Source organism: Microcebus murinus, chromosome 4 (genome assembly GCF_040939455.1).
Source record: "Microcebus murinus isolate Inina chromosome 4, M.murinus_Inina_mat1.0, whole genome shotgun sequence".
In the NCBI taxonomy this organism is placed as follows: domain Eukaryota; kingdom Metazoa; phylum Chordata; class Mammalia; order Primates; family Cheirogaleidae; genus Microcebus; species Microcebus murinus.
The window spans coordinates 104,860,677-104,882,517 of NC_134107.1; the positions used below are offsets into that span (position 1 = coordinate 104,860,677).

The 21,841-nt window shown below is 41.2% G+C and overlaps 1 protein-coding gene across 4 annotated transcripts in view; it reads left to right on the top strand.

Moving 5' to 3' along the window:
- The window catches only part of APLP2 (amyloid beta precursor like protein 2), a 75,198-nt gene that overhangs the window by 37,520 nt on the left and 15,837 nt on the right, over positions 1-21,841 (top strand). For 2 of the 4 annotated variants that reach the window (XM_012783330.2, XM_012783331.2), the window contains exons 2-9: positions 1,886-2,059; positions 2,872-2,995; positions 12,907-13,019; positions 13,913-14,106; positions 14,520-14,728; positions 15,826-15,993; positions 19,754-19,884; positions 20,835-20,909. In XM_012783330.2, the coding sequence (XP_012638784.2) occupies positions 1,886-2,059; positions 2,872-2,995; positions 12,907-13,019; positions 13,913-14,106; positions 14,520-14,728; positions 15,826-15,993; positions 19,754-19,884; positions 20,835-20,909 (1,188 nt within the window). The remainder of the gene's footprint in view (positions 1-1,885; positions 2,060-2,871; positions 2,996-12,906; positions 13,020-13,912; positions 14,107-14,519; positions 14,729-15,825; positions 15,994-19,753; positions 19,885-20,834; positions 20,910-21,841) is intronic. The other 2 variants (XM_012783332.3, XM_012783333.2) reach the window with 1 other exon arrangement.

A 21,841-nucleotide genomic window follows, 5' to 3' on the forward strand; every position in this document is an offset into this window, starting at 1 on the left:
AAGGCAAGGCTACCCTTTCTTGTTAATAGGAAAACTGTCTTATGTTTATTCTCTTTTTAAAAAGAATAACATAATGGACCATATAATCTAAACTTTGCACATAAATTTTACATTTTAAAAAAACTTTAATTTTTATTTTGAAAGAAGTTTTGCATTATGGGACACTACAAAACTCCATTATGGTTGTAACCGTTGCTAATGGCATGCTACTAGCTGCAGAGGTGCGTTTGCTTTTCTAGTGCATGATACTTGGCAGGAGCCTTACTGTCATAATTCCTAAATGTTATTTCTCACCTATAATTTCTGAGCTGTTAATGGTTAAGATCTCTTCACAAAAAGGGTGATACTGACCAAAGAAAGACTTCATAGAATATTAGATGATTTTTACCCAATATGAGATAAAATTGTTCATGAAATCCCTTATAGCGTTTCGTTTCCATAAATGATGCCATCACATATTGAGTAATGCAAGCCAAATGTGACATCTTCTTCTTCCTCATCCCTCATATCTAATCTTTGCCCATTTTCCTCTTTCTTTTTTTTTTTTTTTGAGACAGAGTCTCGCTTGTTGCCCAGGCTAGAGTGAGTGCCGTGGCGTCAGGCTAGAGTGAGTGCCGTGGCGTCAGCCTAGCTCACAGCAACCTCAAACTCCTGGGCTCAAGCAATCCTTCTGCCTCAGCCTCCCCAGTAGCTGGGACTACAGGCATGCGCCACCATGCCCGGCTAATTATATATATATATACATTAGTTGGCCAATTAATTTCTTTCTATTTATAGTAGAGACGGGGTCTTGCTCTTGCTCAGGCTGGTTTCGAACTCCTGACCTCGAGCAATCCGCCTGCCTCAGCCTCCCAGAGTGCTAGGATTACAGGCGTGAGCCACCGCGCCCGGCTCATTTTCCTCTTTCTGATCTCTTCAACCTCCCTCTCCACCATACCATCTTAGCTCAACTACCATTATCCCTCTCTTTAACTGCAACTCCAGCTTCCTGAACTGTTTCCCTGAATGCATTCTTGTTAATCCTTTAAGTTGGTTCTTTACCTTCCAGCCAGAGAAAGCATCAGAGTTGCATTTTGAAAATAATAACTTTGTGCTTAAAACTTCTCAACACTCCCAATGATAAGGACTGAAATCCTTCCTTTGTCTATATAAAGTCTTGTCCCTGCATGCCTCTCCACCATCTCTCTACTGCAGCATCTCAACAGTCTGTCCACATGGGAGCTTAAAGGGCTGCTCAAATTTCACTCCCTTCAGGAAGCTTCCCTGATGACCTACAAGCCTAGTCAGATTCCTTTTTTATTTGTTTTTTCAGCATTGTGTTCTTTTCCTTCTTAGAACATCTGGGAATGTGATCATACTTTCGTGTGTGCGTGTGTGTGTGTGTGTGTGTGTGTTTTGACTCGTGGATTAGAGCCTAAGAAAGTGGGCCACGACTTTTTGCTCTTATGTCCTAAGCATTTAGCATATTGCTTTGCAAAATAGTAGTTGCTCAATAAAATTTTCTTTTGTCAGTAAATTAAAATTATTGGAACTGTAGTCATTCTCGACATTCATGATTTGATATACGAAGGAATGGAAAGTAGATTTGCTTGCACTAGAGCAGACTGCAGTCGGGTTATCGATTGTCAAGTTAGAAGTATCCCAAAGGAGGAGTGTAGGGTTAGATTTCCTCTTGACCTTTCATTTTGGTTGTGTATGTCCAAAGATCTTTTTTTTTGTTTTTTCTGGTACAACTCCTGGAAATAGGATTTGTTTATCAAGATAAAAGTAGTAAATAATAAAGATTTTTAAAAGATCAATTTTGTCGAAGCACCACTGAATGAATGAAAGTGTCTTTGTGCCAGCCTTTGTGGAGTAAACCTGGAATTTTTTTCCCATTTGGTAGGCTCTTGCAGCCAATGCTGGAACAGGATTTGCTGTTGCTGAGCCTCAAATTGCAATGTTTTGTGGGAAGTTAAATATGCATGTGAACATCCAGACTGGGAAATGGGAACCTGACCCAACAGGCACCAAGAGCTGCTTTGGAACAAAAGAAGAAGTTCTTCAGTACTGTCAGGAGGTAAGAGTGTTGCCAGAAAGTTAAAACCACTTTTTTTTCTGGGTCAGGGTTGAACCTATTTACCTTAGAAATAGATATTCTATCATTCTTCTATTTTGACCTAAGACCAAAATGCTAATGGCTGGGTCCCCAGGCCTTTTGTTTCCAAATGTGTGGTGTGATCGAGACCTCCCAAAGGCTTTGCCTGTGTGCACTGTGAGCTCTCAGTTCTCTAAGGAAGGAATACTGTAGAAGCTTGGCAAGTTCAGCCTGGTTCTCTTGTCTTCCCATTTGCCTTGGGGAGATGGAATGCAAAACAAGTCACGCGTATGCTTGTGTTTTCTACTTACGGATAGAAAGCTACCAGTATTGAAAATGATCATCTTAGGTCTGAGTCAACTTTTGGGCCCAAAAGAAAAGAATATGGTATAACTTTTTGCCAAGACTAATACATAGGACCAGGGGTCAAGTATTATTCTAATAATTTCATTAACATTTCTGTAGACTTGCCTCTTGAGTGTTCATAAACTCAGAGATTTACACATACCTTACAAGCAAACGACACCTAATGGATTTGTTTTGGGCTAAAAATCTTGCTACTTTTGCAAATTCCCTTTTTAAAGTGTTCAGAAATTTAACCTGGCAAAAGAAAACTAACAGTTACGGTATCTTTTTACTTGATGACTTGAGTTGAAACCGAGGGTAGCAGAGTGGAACTTTAGATTTATATAGGATAAAGGTGGAGGCTGAGTAAACTTAGACACTTATCCTTACTTGCAAGTGGATATCCATCTGCAGATCAGTTTATGTGTGTGTTTTCGCTTCCTTAACAGATGTATCCAGAGCTACAGATCACAAATGTGATGGAAGCAAATCAACCAGTCAGTATTGACAACTGGTGCCGGAGGGACAAAAAGCAGTGCAAGAGTCACATTGTTATACCTTTCAAGTGTCTTGGTAAGTGTTCTTAGTTACTTTTCAGGAAGTTCTCCCCCTCCCATTTTTAAATTTAATTTTCTCTTTGCGTGAATCACAGTTGAAATAGCTACATATGTAGGAAGCTGAGAACTGTAGGAATTTGTTGGGAGAATTACTCTTTTGAGTATATACTGCTTCCTAGTGTTAGCTGACCTCTTTTCAGTGATACTAACTCTGCTGTTGTGAAAATCCTTCTGTCTTTTGAGGGTGAGCCTTTTCCATGGTACCGATTAAGAGTGTTACGCACAGAGCAATCCAGCTTTATCCTCACATTAACAGTTTGAAATTAATGTTGTATAGGATTGGTACTGAAGAAAGCAGACCAAGGAAAAGAGTCTTTTGTTCCTTTTATTGCATTCTATACACGTTGGCACTGTTACGCCAAACCTCTGATAGTTTTCAGAAGGCACGTTGACTCACAGCAGCCTGTGGACAGTCCAGAGTGCCAGGGCCAGGTCCTATGGGACCTGCCCTTCTGAAGAGCATGGGGCTGGGAAGAGTATTTATGATTCTGTGTTGCTAGTGTTAACTTTCAGAGCCAACCTGAGTCAAACTGTAACAGTTTATTAGCCAGAAACAGTTGCTGTTTCAAATGCTTTAGTGAATGTATTTATCCCAACCACTCATGGCCTGACACATCTGAATTACCTCACATCACTGTACTGTGGGTGATTCAGGAACAGATTTGGTCACAGGCACTTAAAAGAGCAAAACAGTTGATTTTAGATTATCCATGATAGGATTAACATAGACATCCTCAGTAGTTTTGTAGATATATCTAATTGGAGCTTTTAATTTAACTTATTCCCTTCCCTCCCTTCATTAAAACCTTTCCTTAAACTTCAGACAGCTGCAGAATGGAATATATTGCTTTTCTCATTCTCACATGTAGCGAGGAGCCAAAAACAGGAAGAATCAGCCCCTGAATAACAGTATTTAAAATACTTAACAATTAACTTTGCTTCAAAAGTGTTCAATAAGGGGAAAGAGGGACATTGTGTGTGCTTAACACCATTTATGTTAAAACTGAGCATCTTACAGTAGTGAGAGACTTGTTAAAATTTTTATGTGATGTGGTTTAAAGATGTTCTTTCATTCCATTTAGCTCTGAGAAACCTCTGAGGTTTCATTTATTCTTCATAAAATTCTCAAACTATAAGTTAAACAAGAGATTGTTCTTGAATATTTGTAGATAATAGAACGTGCTTAAAATTGTTTCTTCCTTTTGCATCGTTGCCCCTTAAGAATTTGCAGCCTGATCTTCTCCTGTTTGTTCTTGCCACTTGCTAGCTGCACCACCCACCCATACATCTGAGTGAGACCCGGGCGATCCCTGATTCTTCTGTAATTCTTTATCTCCCTACATCCAGTCAGTTTTCAGGCCATCCTGATTTTTACCTCATAATATGGCTTATAGCTGTGACTCCCAAACTGAGGCACCCTGGGGCATTGCAGGATGTTTTTGATTTTTTAAGGGAACATAGTGATATCTGTCAGGCATTCCACAAACTACTAGCTGGAGGTAGTTTGCAGTTTCAACATGAGATCATTGCATCTCTTTTGATGATTTCCTGTCTTTGTGAAGCTGTGTTTTCAGTGGTTCCTGTGATAAAAAGCAAGTACCCCATGAAAATCACTGTAGAAGAAGAAATGAGGGTGCTGATGTTTAGCCTGATTGTAGGTTTGGGGGAGTTGGTGGGTGCTGTGAAAAAATTACTGGGACACTCAGAGTGCTGTAAATCAAGAAAATTTGGAAATCTCTGGCTTGTGTCCTCCTCTCCTCCATCTAATTCCCATTGCCCTAGTTCAGCCTTGGTCACTTCTTGTCTAGGCTGTGATGGCAGCCTCCATGCCTGTTTCTCAGTTCTGTTGTCTAATCGAAAATGAAGATCAAATGATGTCTCTCTTGTGCCTTTAGTAACTCTTCTTTACCTAAAAAAAAAAAAGATGTCGAAACTTCTTAGTGTGGCTTAACCCCATAATCTGGCCCTTGCTTAACTCTGCCCAGTTCTCTACCACTCTGCCCCATGTTTTACGCCTCATCAGCATCCACCACCTTGAGGAGCCTGGCCACATGCTGTCCAGTTCTCAGAATGATTTCCTCTGCTTACTTTGCTTGGGAAGTTCTTCCTTTAAGACTTACTTCAAGGGATGAAGCCTTCCTGGTCTTATTTTCTATCTAGATACCTAAGTTTTTATAATACTTTTTGCTGTTGGCATTGTACTTATCACACTGTACATTGATTATTATTATTATTTTTTGAGACAGAGTCTCACTTTGTTGCCCAGGCTAGAGTGAGTGCCATGGCGTCAGCCTAGCTCACAGCAACCTCAAACTCCAGGGCTCAAACAATCCTACTGCCTCAGCCTCCCGAGTAGCTGGGACTACAGGCATGTGCCACCATGCCTGGCTAATTGTTTCTATATATTTTTAGTTGGCTAATTAAGTTCTTTTTATTTTTTTAGTAGAGATGAGGTCTCGCTCTTATTCAGACTGGTTTTGAACTTCTGACCTTGAGTGATCTGCCCGCCTTGGCCTCCCAGAGTGCTAGGATTACAGGCATGAGCCACCATGCCTGGCCTGCATTTAGTTCTCTCTTTAGTCTTTCCTTGTCCTTCATGACCTTCATATTTTAAAAGCTACAGACCAGTTTGTAAACTGCCTTACTATTTGGATTTGTCTGTGATCCTTTTGATTTATGCATTTTTGAGGGGAATATCACAGAAGTGTTCTCGTTGCATCATACGGGGGGGAGTTGTGTGATGCCAGTTTTTTCTGTTACTACTAGTAACTTTCATTATTTGGCTAAGATGGTGTCTGCATTCATTTATTTATTTCATTATATACTCATTATCTGGATTTGGCCTGTGGGAGCCCTTTGTGTTAGTTCCTGTGTCCTTTTCACGTGTTTCTTTCATTCTTTGAGAACTTCCTTTCTTATACAAAAAGGATGCTCCAGGCCTATCCTGTATTTTTCCTACTCCACCCCCAGAATCTGTTTCTCTAATATGCCTTGGTTTCTTTTAGTGGGGACTGCTATTTAGGAACCAAGATCTTGAGTGTGCTTACTGATGTTATTGCTTCTAGGCCCACTCAACAAACAGAACTAGGAAATGTGTATATTCCATTTACAGACACATAAATCTCTATTTCCATGTCAGTCTATGGATATATTAAAACAATGAACTTATAGTAGTATCTCCAATTCCAGTATCCTCAGTATATTTACTTATGTGCTCAGTATTCCTGCAAATAATCAGTCTCTCTGCTTTTGAAAACAGATTTGTTGAGATGTAATTTTTACATACTATACAGTTCACCCATTTTGAAGTATGCAGTTTAATAGTTTATAGTATATTCACTTAATTATGCAGCCATACACAATTCTTGTAACATACACTGTACTAAAAATTGACACAGTAAAAAGTAAGAGCCCTGTATGCTTTATTCACCAGAAGTAACCACAATGAGTCCTTTTATACATATTAAGATGAATACTACATGTTGGAGTAAAGAGATGGTAGTGATATAAGTTAGCTTCAGCCCCAAAACCCTCTTTAAGATATTGCTGACTAAGCACCACATGTACTCACCAACAAATTGCTATTAATGGATCAACACCTAAGTGGACATATAGGAATAACATTTATTGGGTGTTGGGCAGGTGGGAGGGGGAGGAGGGGATGGGTATATACAGACACAATGAGTGAGATGTGCAATATTTGGGGGATGGTCACACTTGAAGCTCTAACTTGAGGAGGGGAGGCGGCATGGGCAATATACGTAACCTTAACATTTGTATCCCCATAATATGCTGAAATAATAATAATAAAAAAGATATTGCTGACTAGCAAACCTGGAGAGCATAGGTAGGTCAGAAGCAGGTGAGGAGATGGGGCCTAGGGGAAGACAGGCTATGAAATATTGATTGAGTGCCTCTATTAATTGGTTTGAATGTCCCACGGTTTTTACCTCTGTCTTCAGGCACAGTTTTTATTTGCTGCTTGTTGTTTGTGCTAGGTTGAGGGCAAGGCTAATGTTTTGATCACTATGTTTGAAAGCAGTTTGAGAGTGAACATGGATTGCTAGCAGTGTTTGCATCAGTCAAGTGTTGCACTGTGTGTAAATGTCTGTGTTCATTACATCACTCAGCCCTGGCATGTTCTAAGAGCATACTTAACTGCCCATTAGTATGACTTTTAAACTGATATATGGTATATTGGATTAGAAGCTATAGTTCAATCTTTCCCCTCCTCAAAATGCACCTTATATCTTACGTTACTACTAATTGCCTCCTGGCTATCTATAAAAATTTATATAAATAATTAAATAAACAGGATGATCCAAGTAGGACAGAGTTGGTGTTTTGTGAAGATGCAAAACTGCAGGTGTTTGGGGGGAAGAGTCTTGGTCCTCTTTCTGACATTCGTATATAGACTGGCTGCAGTACTAAAAAGGAGAGAGTTTTGTATCCCCTTGACTTAGTTTTTATTATTTTTGGATGGAGATTTGGACAGGAATGTTAGTGCAGTGTGAAAACTACTAGAAAAGTTCTTGTTGAATAATCTACTTTAAAATCAAAACTGTTCTCAGAAGGTTTTTTTTTTTTTTTTTTGAGACAGAGTCTCACTTTGTTGCCCAGGCTAGAGTGAGTGCCGTGGCATCAGCCTAGCTCACAGCAACCTCAAACTCCTGGGCTCAAGCGATCCTCCTGCCTCAGCCTCTTGAGTAGCTGGGACTACAGGCATGCACCACCATGCCCGGCTAATTTTTTCTATATATATTAGTTGGCCAATTAATTTCTTTCTATTTATAGTAGAGACGGGGTCTCGCTCTTGCTCAGGCTGGTTTTGAACTCCTGACCTCGAGCAATCCGCCCGCCTTGGCCTCCCAGAATGCTAGGATTACAGGCGTGAGCCACCATGCCCAGCCTGTTCTCAGAAGCTTTGAGGTGAGTCTTCAGCAGTTATACCCTGGTGTGCTGGAGCAGCTTGTTCGTCCATTGCAGGGGTCCCTTTGCAAGCCTTCTAGCCTTTGTAGTCATGGTAGCCCATCAACAATTCACCCTGTTCCTGATGTGGACCCTTGTGCAAGGTGACTGTTTCATGCATGAGAATTATTCTGAATCCTGGACTTCTCAGAGCCCCGTTTACCTTAAAGATCTCTTGGGATAGCTACCAGACCTCATTCCATAAAACTGTTTTCTCCCACCTGGGTAGAGCTTCCAGGAGCCCCATAAATGACATGGTTCTCCTGTTTGCAGTTGGAGAGTACTTTTGTAGTAGGTTTATTTATACATGTGGATGTTGGTGTTGGGGGCTTCCCCAAGTGAGTAAGCAGCCTTTGTTATTTATTTTGAAGGGAATTTTAGCAACTCTGAAAAAGCTCTAAAACCTAGATGGCTGCCATGGTCCTGCTGGAGAAAGGTGGTATGAAAGAAAAGCTGGATCACAGAGAATGAGTAGAGATTGGAGATAAATCCTAACTGCAGCTTAAATGAAATCATATAGATTAGGTTTTGCTATATTGTCCTATTCATTGATCAGCAAAAACCATAGAGCTTTATGTTTGTCTAGTGACTTAATTATTGTGGTTATTACACTGTACTCTAACTGATTGAGGACGTTACAAACTTTGCTGTAAACATTTTATTTTTTTTTTTATTTTTTTTTATTTTTTTTGAGACAGAGTCTCGCTTTGTTGTCCAGGCTAGAGTGAGTGCCGTGGCATCAGCCTAGCTCACAGCAACCTCAAACTCCTGGGCTCGAGCGATCCTTCTGCCTCAGCCTCCCGAGTAGCTGGGACTACAGGCATGTGCCACCATGCCCGGCTAATTTTTTTTTTTTTTTTATATATATATATCAGTTGGCCAATTAATTTCTTTCTATTTATAGTAGAGACGGGGTCTCGCTCTTGCTCAGGCTGGTTTTGAACTCCTGACCTTGAGCAATCCGCCCGCCTCGGCCTCCCAAGAGCTAGGATTACAGGCGTGAGCCACCGCGCCCGGCCTGCTGTAAACATTTTAAAGTGAGACCAAACCATTTTCAGTGTTCTATAAAACAGACCAATACTGATCTGCCTAGATAAGTTTTTTCCCTAGGAGCTTCTGATAAATAATTATAGCAAAGGCAAAAAGTAGCAGTGAAATGATAGACCGGGATGCTGGAATTGAAATATGTTTCTTCTTTCAGCTTACTTTTTTAAAAAGTTTATTTTTCAATAAAAGAAGTTCGCAGTGGGGCTGGGGAGCAAAAACAGTCATTTTCTGTTTCTGTACTAAGTTAACTGTGATTAACATGTGGTATGTAGATGAGAAATTTTTTCTTGGCTACACCTTGAAATGTTTGCACTTTTTTTTTTATTTTTTTGAGACAGAGTCTCACTTGTTGCCCAGGCTAGAGTGAGTGCCGTGGCATCAGCCTAGCTCACAGCAACCTCAAACTCCTGGGCTCAAGCAATCCTCCTGCCTCAGCCTCCCGAGTAGCTGGGACTACAGGCATGCGCCACCATGCCCGGCTAATTTTTTCTATATATATTAGTTGGCCAATTAATTTCTTTCTATTTATAGTAGAGACGAGGTCTCACTCTTGCTCAGGCTGGTTTCGAACTCCTGACCTTGAGCAATCCGCCCGTCTCGGCCTCCCAGAGAGCTAGGATTACAGGCGTGAGCCACCGCGCCCAGCCTATGTTTGCACTTTTAAGTGTGTGGGACTTTTTTCTTCTAAGTAGAATCATACTATACATGCTCTTCTGGTCTTATTTTTTTTTTTAAGTTCTGTTTATTTTTATTTGACATTTATTGAGCTGCTATTATATGCTAGTCTTGGGGTTATACACATCTTTGAGAAAAAGAGAAATTTGGCCATAAGATGTTAACCAGCCTAAAGGAGGAGAGGTTAGAGATGTGTGTGTGTGTGTGGGGGGGTGTTTTTATTGATTTTGTTTATTTAATGATTTTCAGAATTATCAAACCATCACAGAAAATTTTTCATGTTAAATATGGACATAAACCATGCTTCTTATGACTCCTGGTATTCTGTTGTATATTGGTGTCATCATTTAATGTCCTAATGATGGACATGCAGTTTGGTTCTGGGCTCTTGATGTTAATAAAGTAATGAATATATTTGTTTCCTGGCTTAGTTATTTCCTTAGGGTATATTTTTAGAGTTGGAATTGTTGATTCAAAGAGTACTGGGTTTTTTTAAATATTTAAATAGATTTTAGTTTATTATTCTGAGGCACAGAAAGATTAACTTGCTTGAGATCACTCTGCTAGTAAATGACAGTGCTAAGATTGAGCCCTGGCATTTAATCCTGTATAAACTGCCCTTTTAAGAATACGTTTTTGTTGCTTTTTTGTCATAAGTTAACAAATATATAAATGGCCCAGTTCAAATGGAGTGGTCACATTAAATAATGTGAATTGCTGATTGGATGTCAGAATTTAAGTAATTTCTACCTGAGACCAAGTATCAGGGTACTCAATAGAGTACCTAGATACTAGAGTACCTTTCTTAGTAGAGGCAGATCCTAGTTTATCATTGGGTTGTTGTTATTTTCAAGCATTGAGTGTAAGTCTGGAGCAGTGGTCCCCAAACTTTTTGGCACTAAGGACCGGTCTCATGGAAGACAATTTTTCTACAGGCTGGGAGGTGGGGGTGAGGGTGCCAGAGCTCAAGCGGCGATGCTGATACAAGCAATAGTGAGAAGAGTGGCTACAAATACAGATAAAGCTTCACTCTGTTGCCCTCCACTCACCTCCTGCTATGCGCTCCCCCTTCCTAAGTTTCATGGAAGACAATTTTTCTGAGGGGTGGGGAACAGAGCTCTGTGGCTCAATCCCTAACAGTCCATGGACTGGTGTTGGTCTGCAGACAGGGGGTTGGAAACTGCAGGTCTAGAGGATTGTTAAAGCTTGTATATGGGTGCTGCGTCCCTTGGAACCTTCAGAGTCCTCAGAAGCAGAAGTATGTCTGACTTACCTTTGCATTCCTGTGTTGGTGACAGTGAAGCTATTTGACTTCAAAAGTCCCTGCACTAATAGTGCTAAGAAATCTAACTGCCACGGGTATCACTGTTTTCACGTGGGGAGACTACTTACTGCTCCCATTTGTCCCATCAGAAGCACATTTTCCCACCTTACCAGATCAGGGAATTCCTTTCTCTTACTACTTAAGTAGACTGACTTCTCTAGTGACTGAGGCCAAGGCAGAGGGCCCTGGGGGACCCAGCCATGATGGCAAAGGTGTGGCGTGGGCCTACATAGATTTTCCACTGGCTGAGCCCCAAAACCTTTCTTAGACCACATTACTTTTTTTTTTTTTTTTCTTTTATTTCGGCATATTATGGGGGCACATTACTTTCTGATTATGTTTTTTCTTTAACCTCAAAGGTTAGCCTGCGTGTTTCCTTTTCCCCTGCCTCTACTTACTGCATCTCTCCCTGAGCTAAGCACACCATCTTGTCCTCTTTCTTTCCTCTACTTAGACCTGCCTGGGGCATAGGGCTGATGCATCAGAACCACCCAGGATGCATGTGCAATGCAGGTTACTGAGTCCAGCCTTATACTATTAGATCAGGTCTCTGAGTGATAATCCAGCGACAAACATGTCTTTAACTTTTTATGATGGAAAGCTACAAACGTAGCCAAACATAGAGACCCATGCTACAGTTCACCCTGGTGTGCCTGTTAGCCAGGTGTGTTACCATCATCCGTCCTTGAGCCATTTCTGCTCCATCTTTGTCCCCACTTCCTCTCAACCCTGATTATTTGTAAACAAGTCAGATACCTTTTGTCCCCTGTACATAAATAGCTCTGTGTATTTTTCTCCTAGCTTTTTATTCTTGAAAAGTTTTGGATCTAAAGGAAAAATGTAATAGTGAATACCTCTATACCCTTTACTTAGATTCTGCAGTTTTGTCTGATTTATTTCTATGTGTGTTTATTTCTCTTACCTATTTTTTTTTTGTTGCTGAACCATTTGAGAATAAGTTGGGGTATCATGACAGTTCATTTCTAATGATTTAGCTTGTTTCTCCTAAGAACAGGGACATTCTCTTGTATAATGACAACACAATTATCACATTTTGGAAATTTTCCTAAAGCGTCTAGGCCATTTGTTTAACAAAATATCCTCACATTTAGATTTGTCTTACTGTTTTATCATGACTAGATGCAAATGACATACTTTAGCAGGAATACTGTGTAGGGGATATGTTCTTCTGAGGATACCACATGTGCAAGTTTGTTCACTATTGGCAATGTTAAGGCAGTCACTTGCTTAAGGTAGTTTTGCCAGAACTTCCCATTGTAAGGGCACCTTTGCCCTTTTGTAATTAACCATACATTGATGATTCTTACCTGAATCAATTATTACCATGGTGGTTTATCTAAGGGAAGATTCATCTATACTTAAGTAGAACACTCAGTCTTGGATTTCTGGGCATTTTGTTGTTAGAACAGGGGTGGGCAAAAGTAGGGAAGTGAGAGGCTAGGAATATGTGTTATTTCTGTGAGCTCAGAGGCACGGAGAGTAGCTTCTCTGTGTGTTTGAGGTGGTAGTGAAGTGGGGTCCTAGTCATACTCTTCCTGTCACGTGTTGATCTAGCCCGACAGTGGGACTACAAGGAATTGTGGTCAGAGAACATTAGGAAGGCCCTAGCACTGGGGCTCTGATGGAACGGTGAGTTCTTGTGGCTGCTTGCCTAGAGCTGCACTGTCTAGTTGGCCTTTGGAGATGTGAGGTATGTATCTGCTTATGTACATTAGAGACTGTTCCTGTGTGCTCCTGGCTGTGTAACTGGCAGAATAGTCTGCAGTCAGGGTCGTTACTATCTTGAATCTTGAATCATCAGATTTGCTTCTGACAGAGCTTCTTTTTTTTAGTGGGTGAATTTGTAAGTGATGTTCTGCTAGTTCCAGAAAAGTGCCAGTTTTTCCACAAAGAGCGGATGGAGGTGTGTGAGAATCACCAGCACTGGCACACTGTAGTGAAAGAGGTGAGACAATGCGCGGGAACCGTCAAGTGTCGTGTCTGTTAGGAGAGAAAGTAGCATTTTTCTCCAAATCTCACCATGCTTTTAATTGTCTTTATTTACCCTTTATCTCCTTAAAGTTTACTATTGTATGTTCTAAATTAAAAATATTTGGGGAGGAATATATATTTGCATGGGGAAGTATAGCACTGACAGTCGAGCTTCTAAAGTTAAGGATATTTTATCCTGGTCAAGTTGAAAGAAAACATTAAAATTTCTTTTAAAAAGGATATTAAATAGTTTGTTGAGCACGAATACTGTATGCTGCCAGCAAGGCTTCCAGCAAGGTCATCCTAAACCCCAGGGACTGTGTGGAAATAGCCAATTACAGAAATAAATTCTTGGTCTATACATACATGGAGACAGGATTAGATGCTATTTGACTCCTCTGGCAGAGAGTAATAACCTATCATCTTGTCATTGATAATTAGGTTGGTTCTTCAGTCAGTAGTTGTCCTTTGGTCAGAGTCTGAAGTAGTGCCCACACCAATGGTCAGTGTAAATTAGCACTGACCACCTTTAACTAGTATTGATAATAACTGGAAGAAGCTCCCTTTAATTTTTTTCAAGTCTAGTTTTTCAGTGTTTTGGGGCCAGATGATGTTTCTGTATTATAAGTTAAGTAAAAATTTTCAATGCTGTATGTAGAAACTAAAAAACAAAAAATTTAAAATAAAATAAGGAAAATTTGTAAATCTTAAACTAATAGAACAATTTTTTGACATAAATTTTATGTGTCATAAGAGAGAAAGCATGACCTAGTGATTCGAGACAGGTTTCTTTTGGCTAAGGGATCAGGGAATATGTGACTAGATTTACTGTGGAGCATGCTCTGATGTGGTCTGGGTTTCTTTTAGGCATGTCTGACTCAGGGAATGACCTTATATAGCTACGGCATGCTGCTGCCTTGTGGGGTAGACCAGTTCCATGGCACTGAATATGTGTGCTGCCCTCAGACAAAGATTATTGAATCTACTGTGTCAAAAGAAGAGGAAGAGGAGGAAGAGGAAGAGGAGGAAGATGAAGAGGAAGACTATGATATATATAAAAGGTAGCTCTTGTCCTGAGCTATGAAATCATTTTGTCTATTTGTTAGCACTTCTGTAAAAGTGGCTGTCGGCTGCTGGCCCCTTACTTCTGGATCAGGTGGGCATTCCCTTGTGCTAGAGTTGATTCAGCTTGTGTTTCATTGTAGTCACAGCTGATGACAGGAATACCTGTGACTTTTGGCTTTACATCATACTGGCCTGCATTATTTCTGCAGGTTAATGCAGTCTGTGTCCACTAACTCTTCTCTTTTGCTGATGTAGCTGAGCTGAGGGCTTTAGTGGCACAGTTAAATTTAAGTGGGAGTTGAGCTTATTTCCTGTCTCTGTTTTTGTGTTTCAGAGTAGGGAAGGGAACCATTATTGTGCTTTGTGCATAGGAGAGTATTACCCTTCCTTTTTCTATTGTGGCCTTTAGTGAATTTCCTACTGAAGCAGATCTGGAAGACTTCACAGAAGCAGCTGTGGACGAGGATGACGAGGATGAGGAAGAAGGGGAGGAAGTGGTAGAAGACCGTGATTACTACTACGACACCTTTAAAGGAGATGATTACAATGAAGAGAACCCAACTGAACCCAGCAGCAATAGTGCTATTTCAGACAAGGAAATTACTCACGATGTTAAAGGTAACCCGATGTGAAGCTATGGCTTTAAATCCACATGGTAATTATTTACTTAGACTTTTGTATTGCATTTATTACAGGTAAGTCAGGCACAGAAGGAAAGGTGGTATCTCTGTGCTGCAGGTGAATCCAGCTCTCCAGTGTGGTGTGCCATCTTAGCAGTGAGTAGGCAGGCACATCCAGGGAGAAATGGAGAATTGAATTAGAAAAACAGAGTTTGCATTGTAACAATTAAATTAGAAAACAGGGACTAGAGAGTAAAAGAGACAACCTGATCCACCCTTCAGCAGGATTCTTTCATGTTTAGCCTAAAATGTTCTCTTCAAGGAAAGGTGTACTCTTTAATACCACTCAAGCCCCCGCCTTCTAGAATGGATATGACTTTCCTGGTTTTTCTTTTTGTCCAGATGTTTGTAGCTGGGAGGATGAAATTTGGTGACCTACTGGAAACAAATTGGGGCCTGCAGTTTTTTCATCTTGCCAATTATTATAAAAAAAGAAAAGGTGATAGTTCCAGAGCCATTTGTACACAGCCTCCTGCTGATTGTATATTTGAAACCAATTAAGATTTGAAGAATTATGTGGACTCAATTGGAGGGAAATTACTTAACTAGTCTAGAAGTTTACAGTTCACTTTAGACACCATAAAAATGGAAAACACTTGTCCTTCCTGTCGTGCATTAGTCTTTGGTACAGGTATCACCACTTAAAACAGTGTTTCCTCCAGCATTATCTCCTTTGGTCCTTGAAACCACCGAAATGGACAAACCAGGCAAATATCTCCACTTAACAGATTGGAAATGTGAGCCTCACAGAGCTGTGAGACAAAGAATTTCTCTGTGTCAGCCTAAACCTCAATTTACACTCCAGGCAGTGCCAAATAAAATTTATTTCAGTTCCTAAATATCTTTATTACATGGGAAATAACAGCTACTCAGAAATGACTGGCCAGAGTTGGGGAGTTCAGTTAGCAGGGCCTTCAGGCTCAGCCCCCGCTTGGGCCTCTCCTCACCCCATCCCGCCCCTTGCTGGCCTGTAGCATTTTGAAGCATTTGAAGCAACTGCCTCTGTCCTGCTGACACTTGACCATTTTCACACAGCTGTCTGCTCCCAGGAGGCGATGACGGGGCCCTGCCGGGCCGTGATGCCTCGTTGGTACTTCGACCTCTCCAAGGGAAAGTGCGTGCGCTTTATATATGGCGGCTGCGGCGGCAACAGGAACAATTTTGAGTCTGAGGATTATTGTATGGCTGTGTGTAAAACGATGAGTAAGTCCCGCCTCGCGCTGGCCCTGTGCAGCAGCACTGTCCTGTCCAGCGTTCTGTCTCTCTCCCGCCGTCCTTGTGACTGCATCTGTGTAGTGTTCCCTGCTGACTCAGGTGTTTGCTGTCAGTTGTTTTTCCCCCTCATCTTTGTGCTTTCTAGATCTAGGCTGTACTTCCTGTCGGCAGTTGTCAGCTCAGTTTTCCGTGTCCCGTGCTCACTGTGTGTCTGGTGGTGGTTGGCGGTGGTGGTGTGTGACCTCCTTGGTGCAGGGGATGGTGGAGCCAGGGGCTTGTTCTTTCTCATCCAGCCTCCCAACTTTAGTGTCTGTTGCAAAGGCAGCCATGCCCTCGACCATCTCTAATTGAAAGGCACCAGCGGGTAAGCGGAATAACAGTTGAGTTCCAGGCTTTGCCTCTCATTCTTGTCTTTGAACTGCCCTGTAGCTGACCCCTGTGATGCACGCCAGCTGAAGGGACGCCCATTCTTGAAAGGAGTGACAATAGGAGTATTTTGGGGAGTTCAGAAAATTGAAATATCTTGCATTATGCACGCTGGGGAGAGAGCTCTGCAGCCAAGTGGTAGTGAGTTGTTTCTCCGGTGTGTTGGCAGCACTGGGTCATAGAGCACTTTAGAAAGTGAGGGAATCTCAGCTTGTGTGATCTTTGATCTGAAACCCATTGGGGTTGGGTTTATGCTAGGCGTAGGCAGGAAAAAGTTTTCCTTTTCTCTGTGGTTATTCCCTTTCTTTTTTAAGATCTGCTCTCTTACCTTGCAGCACTGACCCATGCTGACCAGGCCAGGTAGTTTTTCTTGGTTCCCACTCTTGAATTCATCAGAATAATAAGTTGCTGTCTGTTCCTGGTATTTGCGCTAAAGGTTTTTGGTTGTAGTTCTGATAGTTTTTCATTCATGTTTGATCTTTCTTCTTCAAATCAATAGATTTTTTACATCTTAATATAAAATGGTATACTCTCAGTGCTTCCACTGCAGCTGCTGCACAACGAGAAAGCTGTTCTTATTTGATACAGTGGAAAGGGTGAACTAAAAGGAGTCCTTGGGAACGTTATCAAATAAACTTTGTTTATTCAGGAAAGATTTAGAGATAGAAGTCTCTAGAGATAGAAGTGATATTTACTACTTTATAAAACTATTCAAACTAAGGGTCAAGATAACACTGTTTGGGGTTGAAGTTTGAGGAATTGAGGACCTTTAAAAATCTTACTGAATGAGGAGGTGGCAATCTCTTCCTGAAGGATAGTGTTCTAAGTGTCCCTCTCCCCTCTGGTCCCAGGGGGTGTGTGTTTTGTATTTTTGTCTAGCCTAGTTATAGGAACCAAAGGCTCTGTCTCCAACGCGTAAGCCTTTACACTGCAGGCTGGTGTGTTGTTGGTAGTGATGTGCAGGTCGGCACGATGGACGTCAGTGCTTGAACTTGTCCTTTACTGAACTTCTGAGTATCTTGGGGAATGTCATTTGCTAAGCTATATATTCTAATTGAGTTTAATCTGGAAGTTGGACGTTGAGATTCTTTTTAAACTTATGTAGAACTCACATATTCTTGGCCAGATGCAGTGGCTCATACATGTAATCCTAGGGAGGCTGAGGCAGAAGGACCCCTTGAGCCCAGAAGTTTGAGACCAACCTGAGCAATAGTGAGACCCCATCTCTACAAAAAATAAAAAAAACTTAGCCAGACATGGTGTTGTGTGCCTATAGTCCCAGCTACTTGGGAGGCTGAGGTGGGAGGATCGCTTGAGCCCAGGAGTTTGAGGTTGCTGTGAGCTATGATGACACCACTGCACAATAGCTCCACAATAGAGTGAGACTCTATCTCAAAAAACAAAAAAAATAACTCATGTATTCTTCATAAGAGTTTAGTTGGTAGTTTTTAGGTTTATTTTAAATAAAAGGAAGCACATAAAAGATACTTCTGACAAAAAAATGTAGGAATGACTGGTTATATTCATCAATTATACAGTGTTTTAATATATTAAAATGATTCAGTTCTGGAAATTAGGTGAATTTACTTCTGAATTAAAAACCAGTTGGGAGGCTGGGCATGGTGGTTCACACCTATAATCCTACCACTCTGGGAGGCTGAGGCAGAAGGATTGCTCGAGGTCAGGAGTTTGAGACCAGCCTGAGTAAGAAATGAGACCCCGTCTCTACTAAAAATAGAAATTATCTGGACAACTAAAAAACTATAGAAAAAAATTAGCTGGGCATGGTGGCACATGCCTGTAGTCCCAGCTACTCGGGAGGCCGAGGCAGTAAGATTGCTTGAGCCCAGGAGTTTGAGGTTGCTGTGAGATAGGCTAACGCCACGGCACTCTAGCCTGGGGAACAGAGTGAGACTCTGTCTCAAAAAAAGAAAAAAAAACCAGTTGGGTCTTTGCATTTACTCTACTTAGCTCTAAAATTATATCATGATATATTAAGCAAATTCACGCCATTCTTTCCCAGCTGGGGAAATCTTGTGTGAATTGGGCTAATAATAAGCATTTCCATAGGTATGTCTTGAAAGGCTGACTGAGTAAACTTGTCATCTCAGGCCTTTCCCTCACTAGGCTAAGCGCCATTGTGCAGAGAGAGTTGCCTGGGCCAGTAAGAGCTTATGCTTGGCCTGGCGCGGTGGCTCATGCCTGTAATTCTAGTACTCTGGGAGGCCGAGGCAGGTGGATTGCTTAAGGTCAGGTGTTCAAAACCAGTCTGAGCAAGAGTGAGACCCCGTCTCTACTAAAAATAGAAAAGAAATTACTTGACCAACTAAAAATATATATACACAAAAAATTAGCCAGGCATGGTGGCACACGCCTATAGTCCCAGCTACTTGGGAGGCTGAGGCAGTAGGATCACTTGAGTTCAGGAGATTGAGGTTGCTGTGAGCTAGGCTGATGCCACGGCACTCACTCTAGCCCGGGCAACAAAGTGAGACTCTCAAAAAAAAAAAAAAGAGCTTATGCTTGACCAGCAGCGAGGGAGTCTGTTCCAAGGGGCCTGTGCTCTGAGGGATGCCTGGGAAGACTGATTGGTCAGTGTCATGGATAAAAGAGCCCAAGGTATCTTCACATAGTGGGAAAGTATCCTTGTCAAATAGAACAACTTAATTTTATCCCTGTTAGCCCTGTTATTGGGGAGGAGGGGATAAGAGTGTTTCCTTGATACTGAAAACTCATAATTATAGCTTATGTGTTTTGGACTTTGTCCACCTATCCTGTATGCTAAGAACATTCAGTTGAACCTGTTCACCAATATAAGTTAGGATCTAAAGATAGCTAGAAGAGAGGAAAGGACCTGAGTAATAAGTTTCTTTAAAAACAGAGTTTTGTGGAAATGCTTCTATAGGGTCTGATTCCAGCTCTCAAGATGCTGTCGGTGATAAGCAATAAAGTAGCTGTTTTTTAGGTTTTAGAGTTTCAGGCACTGAAGAGAAGGTTTAGAAGAAGTCATTTCTTTCTGCCCTGAGATCTCCTAGGTAGATGCCTCATTGGTGCAGAAGTTATGGGCAAGGCGGGGGGAGCTACCAGTGAAATGTTATTAGCATGCACTGACTGGTTGATGGATACTATGCAAGGAAGATTGCCCACTGTAATCTAACAAAGGGAAGTCTTGGCCAATGGCAGTGCCCTGCACTTCTAGCATGCTACAAGACAAATTGAGTCCATCTGCAGGTTTTAAGCTTCTGTTTTTTTCCTAGAGTACAGTGCAGTTTTAACAGTGCTCCTGACCCCAAAGAGAACACCCTTTGTAATTTTATTTCAGTTCCCCCAACTCCTCTGCCAACCAATGATGTTGATGTGTATTTCGAGACCTCTGCAGATGATAATGAGCATGCTCGCTTCCAGAAGGCTAAGGAGCAGCTGGAAATTCGTCACCGCAACCGAATGGCCAGGGTAAACCTCAGCATTTCCCTTGTCTTCATGGGGTTTGGCTTTGAGTAGCATGGTTTTCATAGTTGAAAAACAGTGACACCATCTCCCTAGAATGTTATGCTAACGTTTAAGGACAGGAGAGGTACAAAAGTATGAGTGAAGCCACCCTCTGGGTAGACTAGTCCTTCTTCCCCACCCCTATCTATATGACAGTGTAATTACCCTCTGAGTGCTCAGCATGTCCCAGACACTCTGCTGAGTGTAACTATTATCTACAGTTTATTTTTCTTTGCCATTGACTTGCTTTAAATTTTTTTTATTTTAAAGAAAAACTTTATATCACTGTCATGTCATAAATAGAAAACCAGTGCCATTTGCCCTGAGAACAACATAACTGTGCAAATAAATTAAGTGAAAACAGGCATGCATCAATATCTTCCAGCCAGATACTGCTGCCTGCTGAAGGTTTAGAGTCTCAGGGCATTTCTTTTCCTTAAAAGGGTTATAAGAGTTAGTGCAGCAGGAGCACCAAAGTGCAAGTTTATTCTTGACTTACTCAGAATTGAAAGAAAATTGAAAAGGGAATTTCTTTGCTCCACCCCAAATCCCACACATATCTCATGCTGGGCTTACACTTGGGGAAATGCTCATTATTTTATTTTACCCTCAGTTCTGAAAAGTAGGTATTAACCTCAATTTGTGGTGAGGAGACTAAGGCACAAAGACTTTAAAATAACTTGCTTAAGGTTATGGAACAAAGAGATCATGGAATTGAGGCTCTGTTTAGGGATAGTTGAGGCCTAGAACCTTCTGAGGCAGTAACAACCTCGAGCTCATAAGGGATGAGATGATGCAGTCTCCTTTTGCCCAGTTTCTTACATTAGATTTAGTACCTGGCAATATTTTTAGAAAATGGAGAGTTGTTTCAGAGGATTGTTCTCTGATGGCAGTGTTTATGACCTCTGTTCTAGGTAAAGAAGGAATGGGAAGAGGCAGAGCTTCAAGCTAAGAATCTCCCAAAAGCAGAGAGGCAGACTCTTATTCAGGTAAGCTGCCTTCTCCAGGGACAAAGCTTTCAGCCTGACCATTTGAAAATGGTCAGCCAATCTCCCAGGAAATTATTAATATTAATAGAATTTGACACCTCTTTTCAGGTGAGGGCTTACGTTACAAGGAAGTTGTAACTGGCATATTTTCCTTTTTCACCTCTAGTGTTGCTCACCTGCGGTAGAAGGAAACCAAACCCTCCACCAGAGCACACCTAATTCATGCCAGGAAGTAACTTTAGCTCAACTGATGTTTGTTGGTTCTGCTTTCCTGGCAAAAGTCCTGTCATTTTCATTCTTAGGGTGTGACTTGTTTTTCAGCAGTACTGAATTCTTTTTTTCCCCAGATGAATTGAAAGTCAAAAGACAGAAAATAAAGATCTCTGATATAGTTCATCTCTAACTGTGTAAGAATATAAGCTTAAGATCACAGCAGCAAACTGCATTTCCCTTCCATAGAAGAGAGTGTGGTGAGGCATGGGAATAGCAATTTACAGGGCTGCTTTGGTTGTATAAAACTGATGACATTTTAAATCATTTTATGTCTAGCTGAAACCTCTCTCCTCCTGATGTTAACACTTTATTGGAAGACCTTTGCTTTTTTATTGATCACCTAGAAATTTAAGTTTTAATTCCTGCATAAGTCAGTGCATCTTGTCCAGGGAAATTTAGTTTAACACCCTCAAACTACCTGTAAACCTAGCCAGACACCTCAGAGATAACTTGGCCTTTGTGACTTAAACAAAAATGATTCAGCATAACCTACTGCCTTGCTGGATTATGTTTCAAAAATATATCTCCGATTGGTCATTGGTTTCAGGGTTTGGAGGTCGGATGTTGCTACAATGTGGTGCACACTGAGAAACCAGGCTTTGGACGTGCAGCACTGGCCATTTCAGTTATGGAAAAATTAAGGAGTCCCTCTAACACTG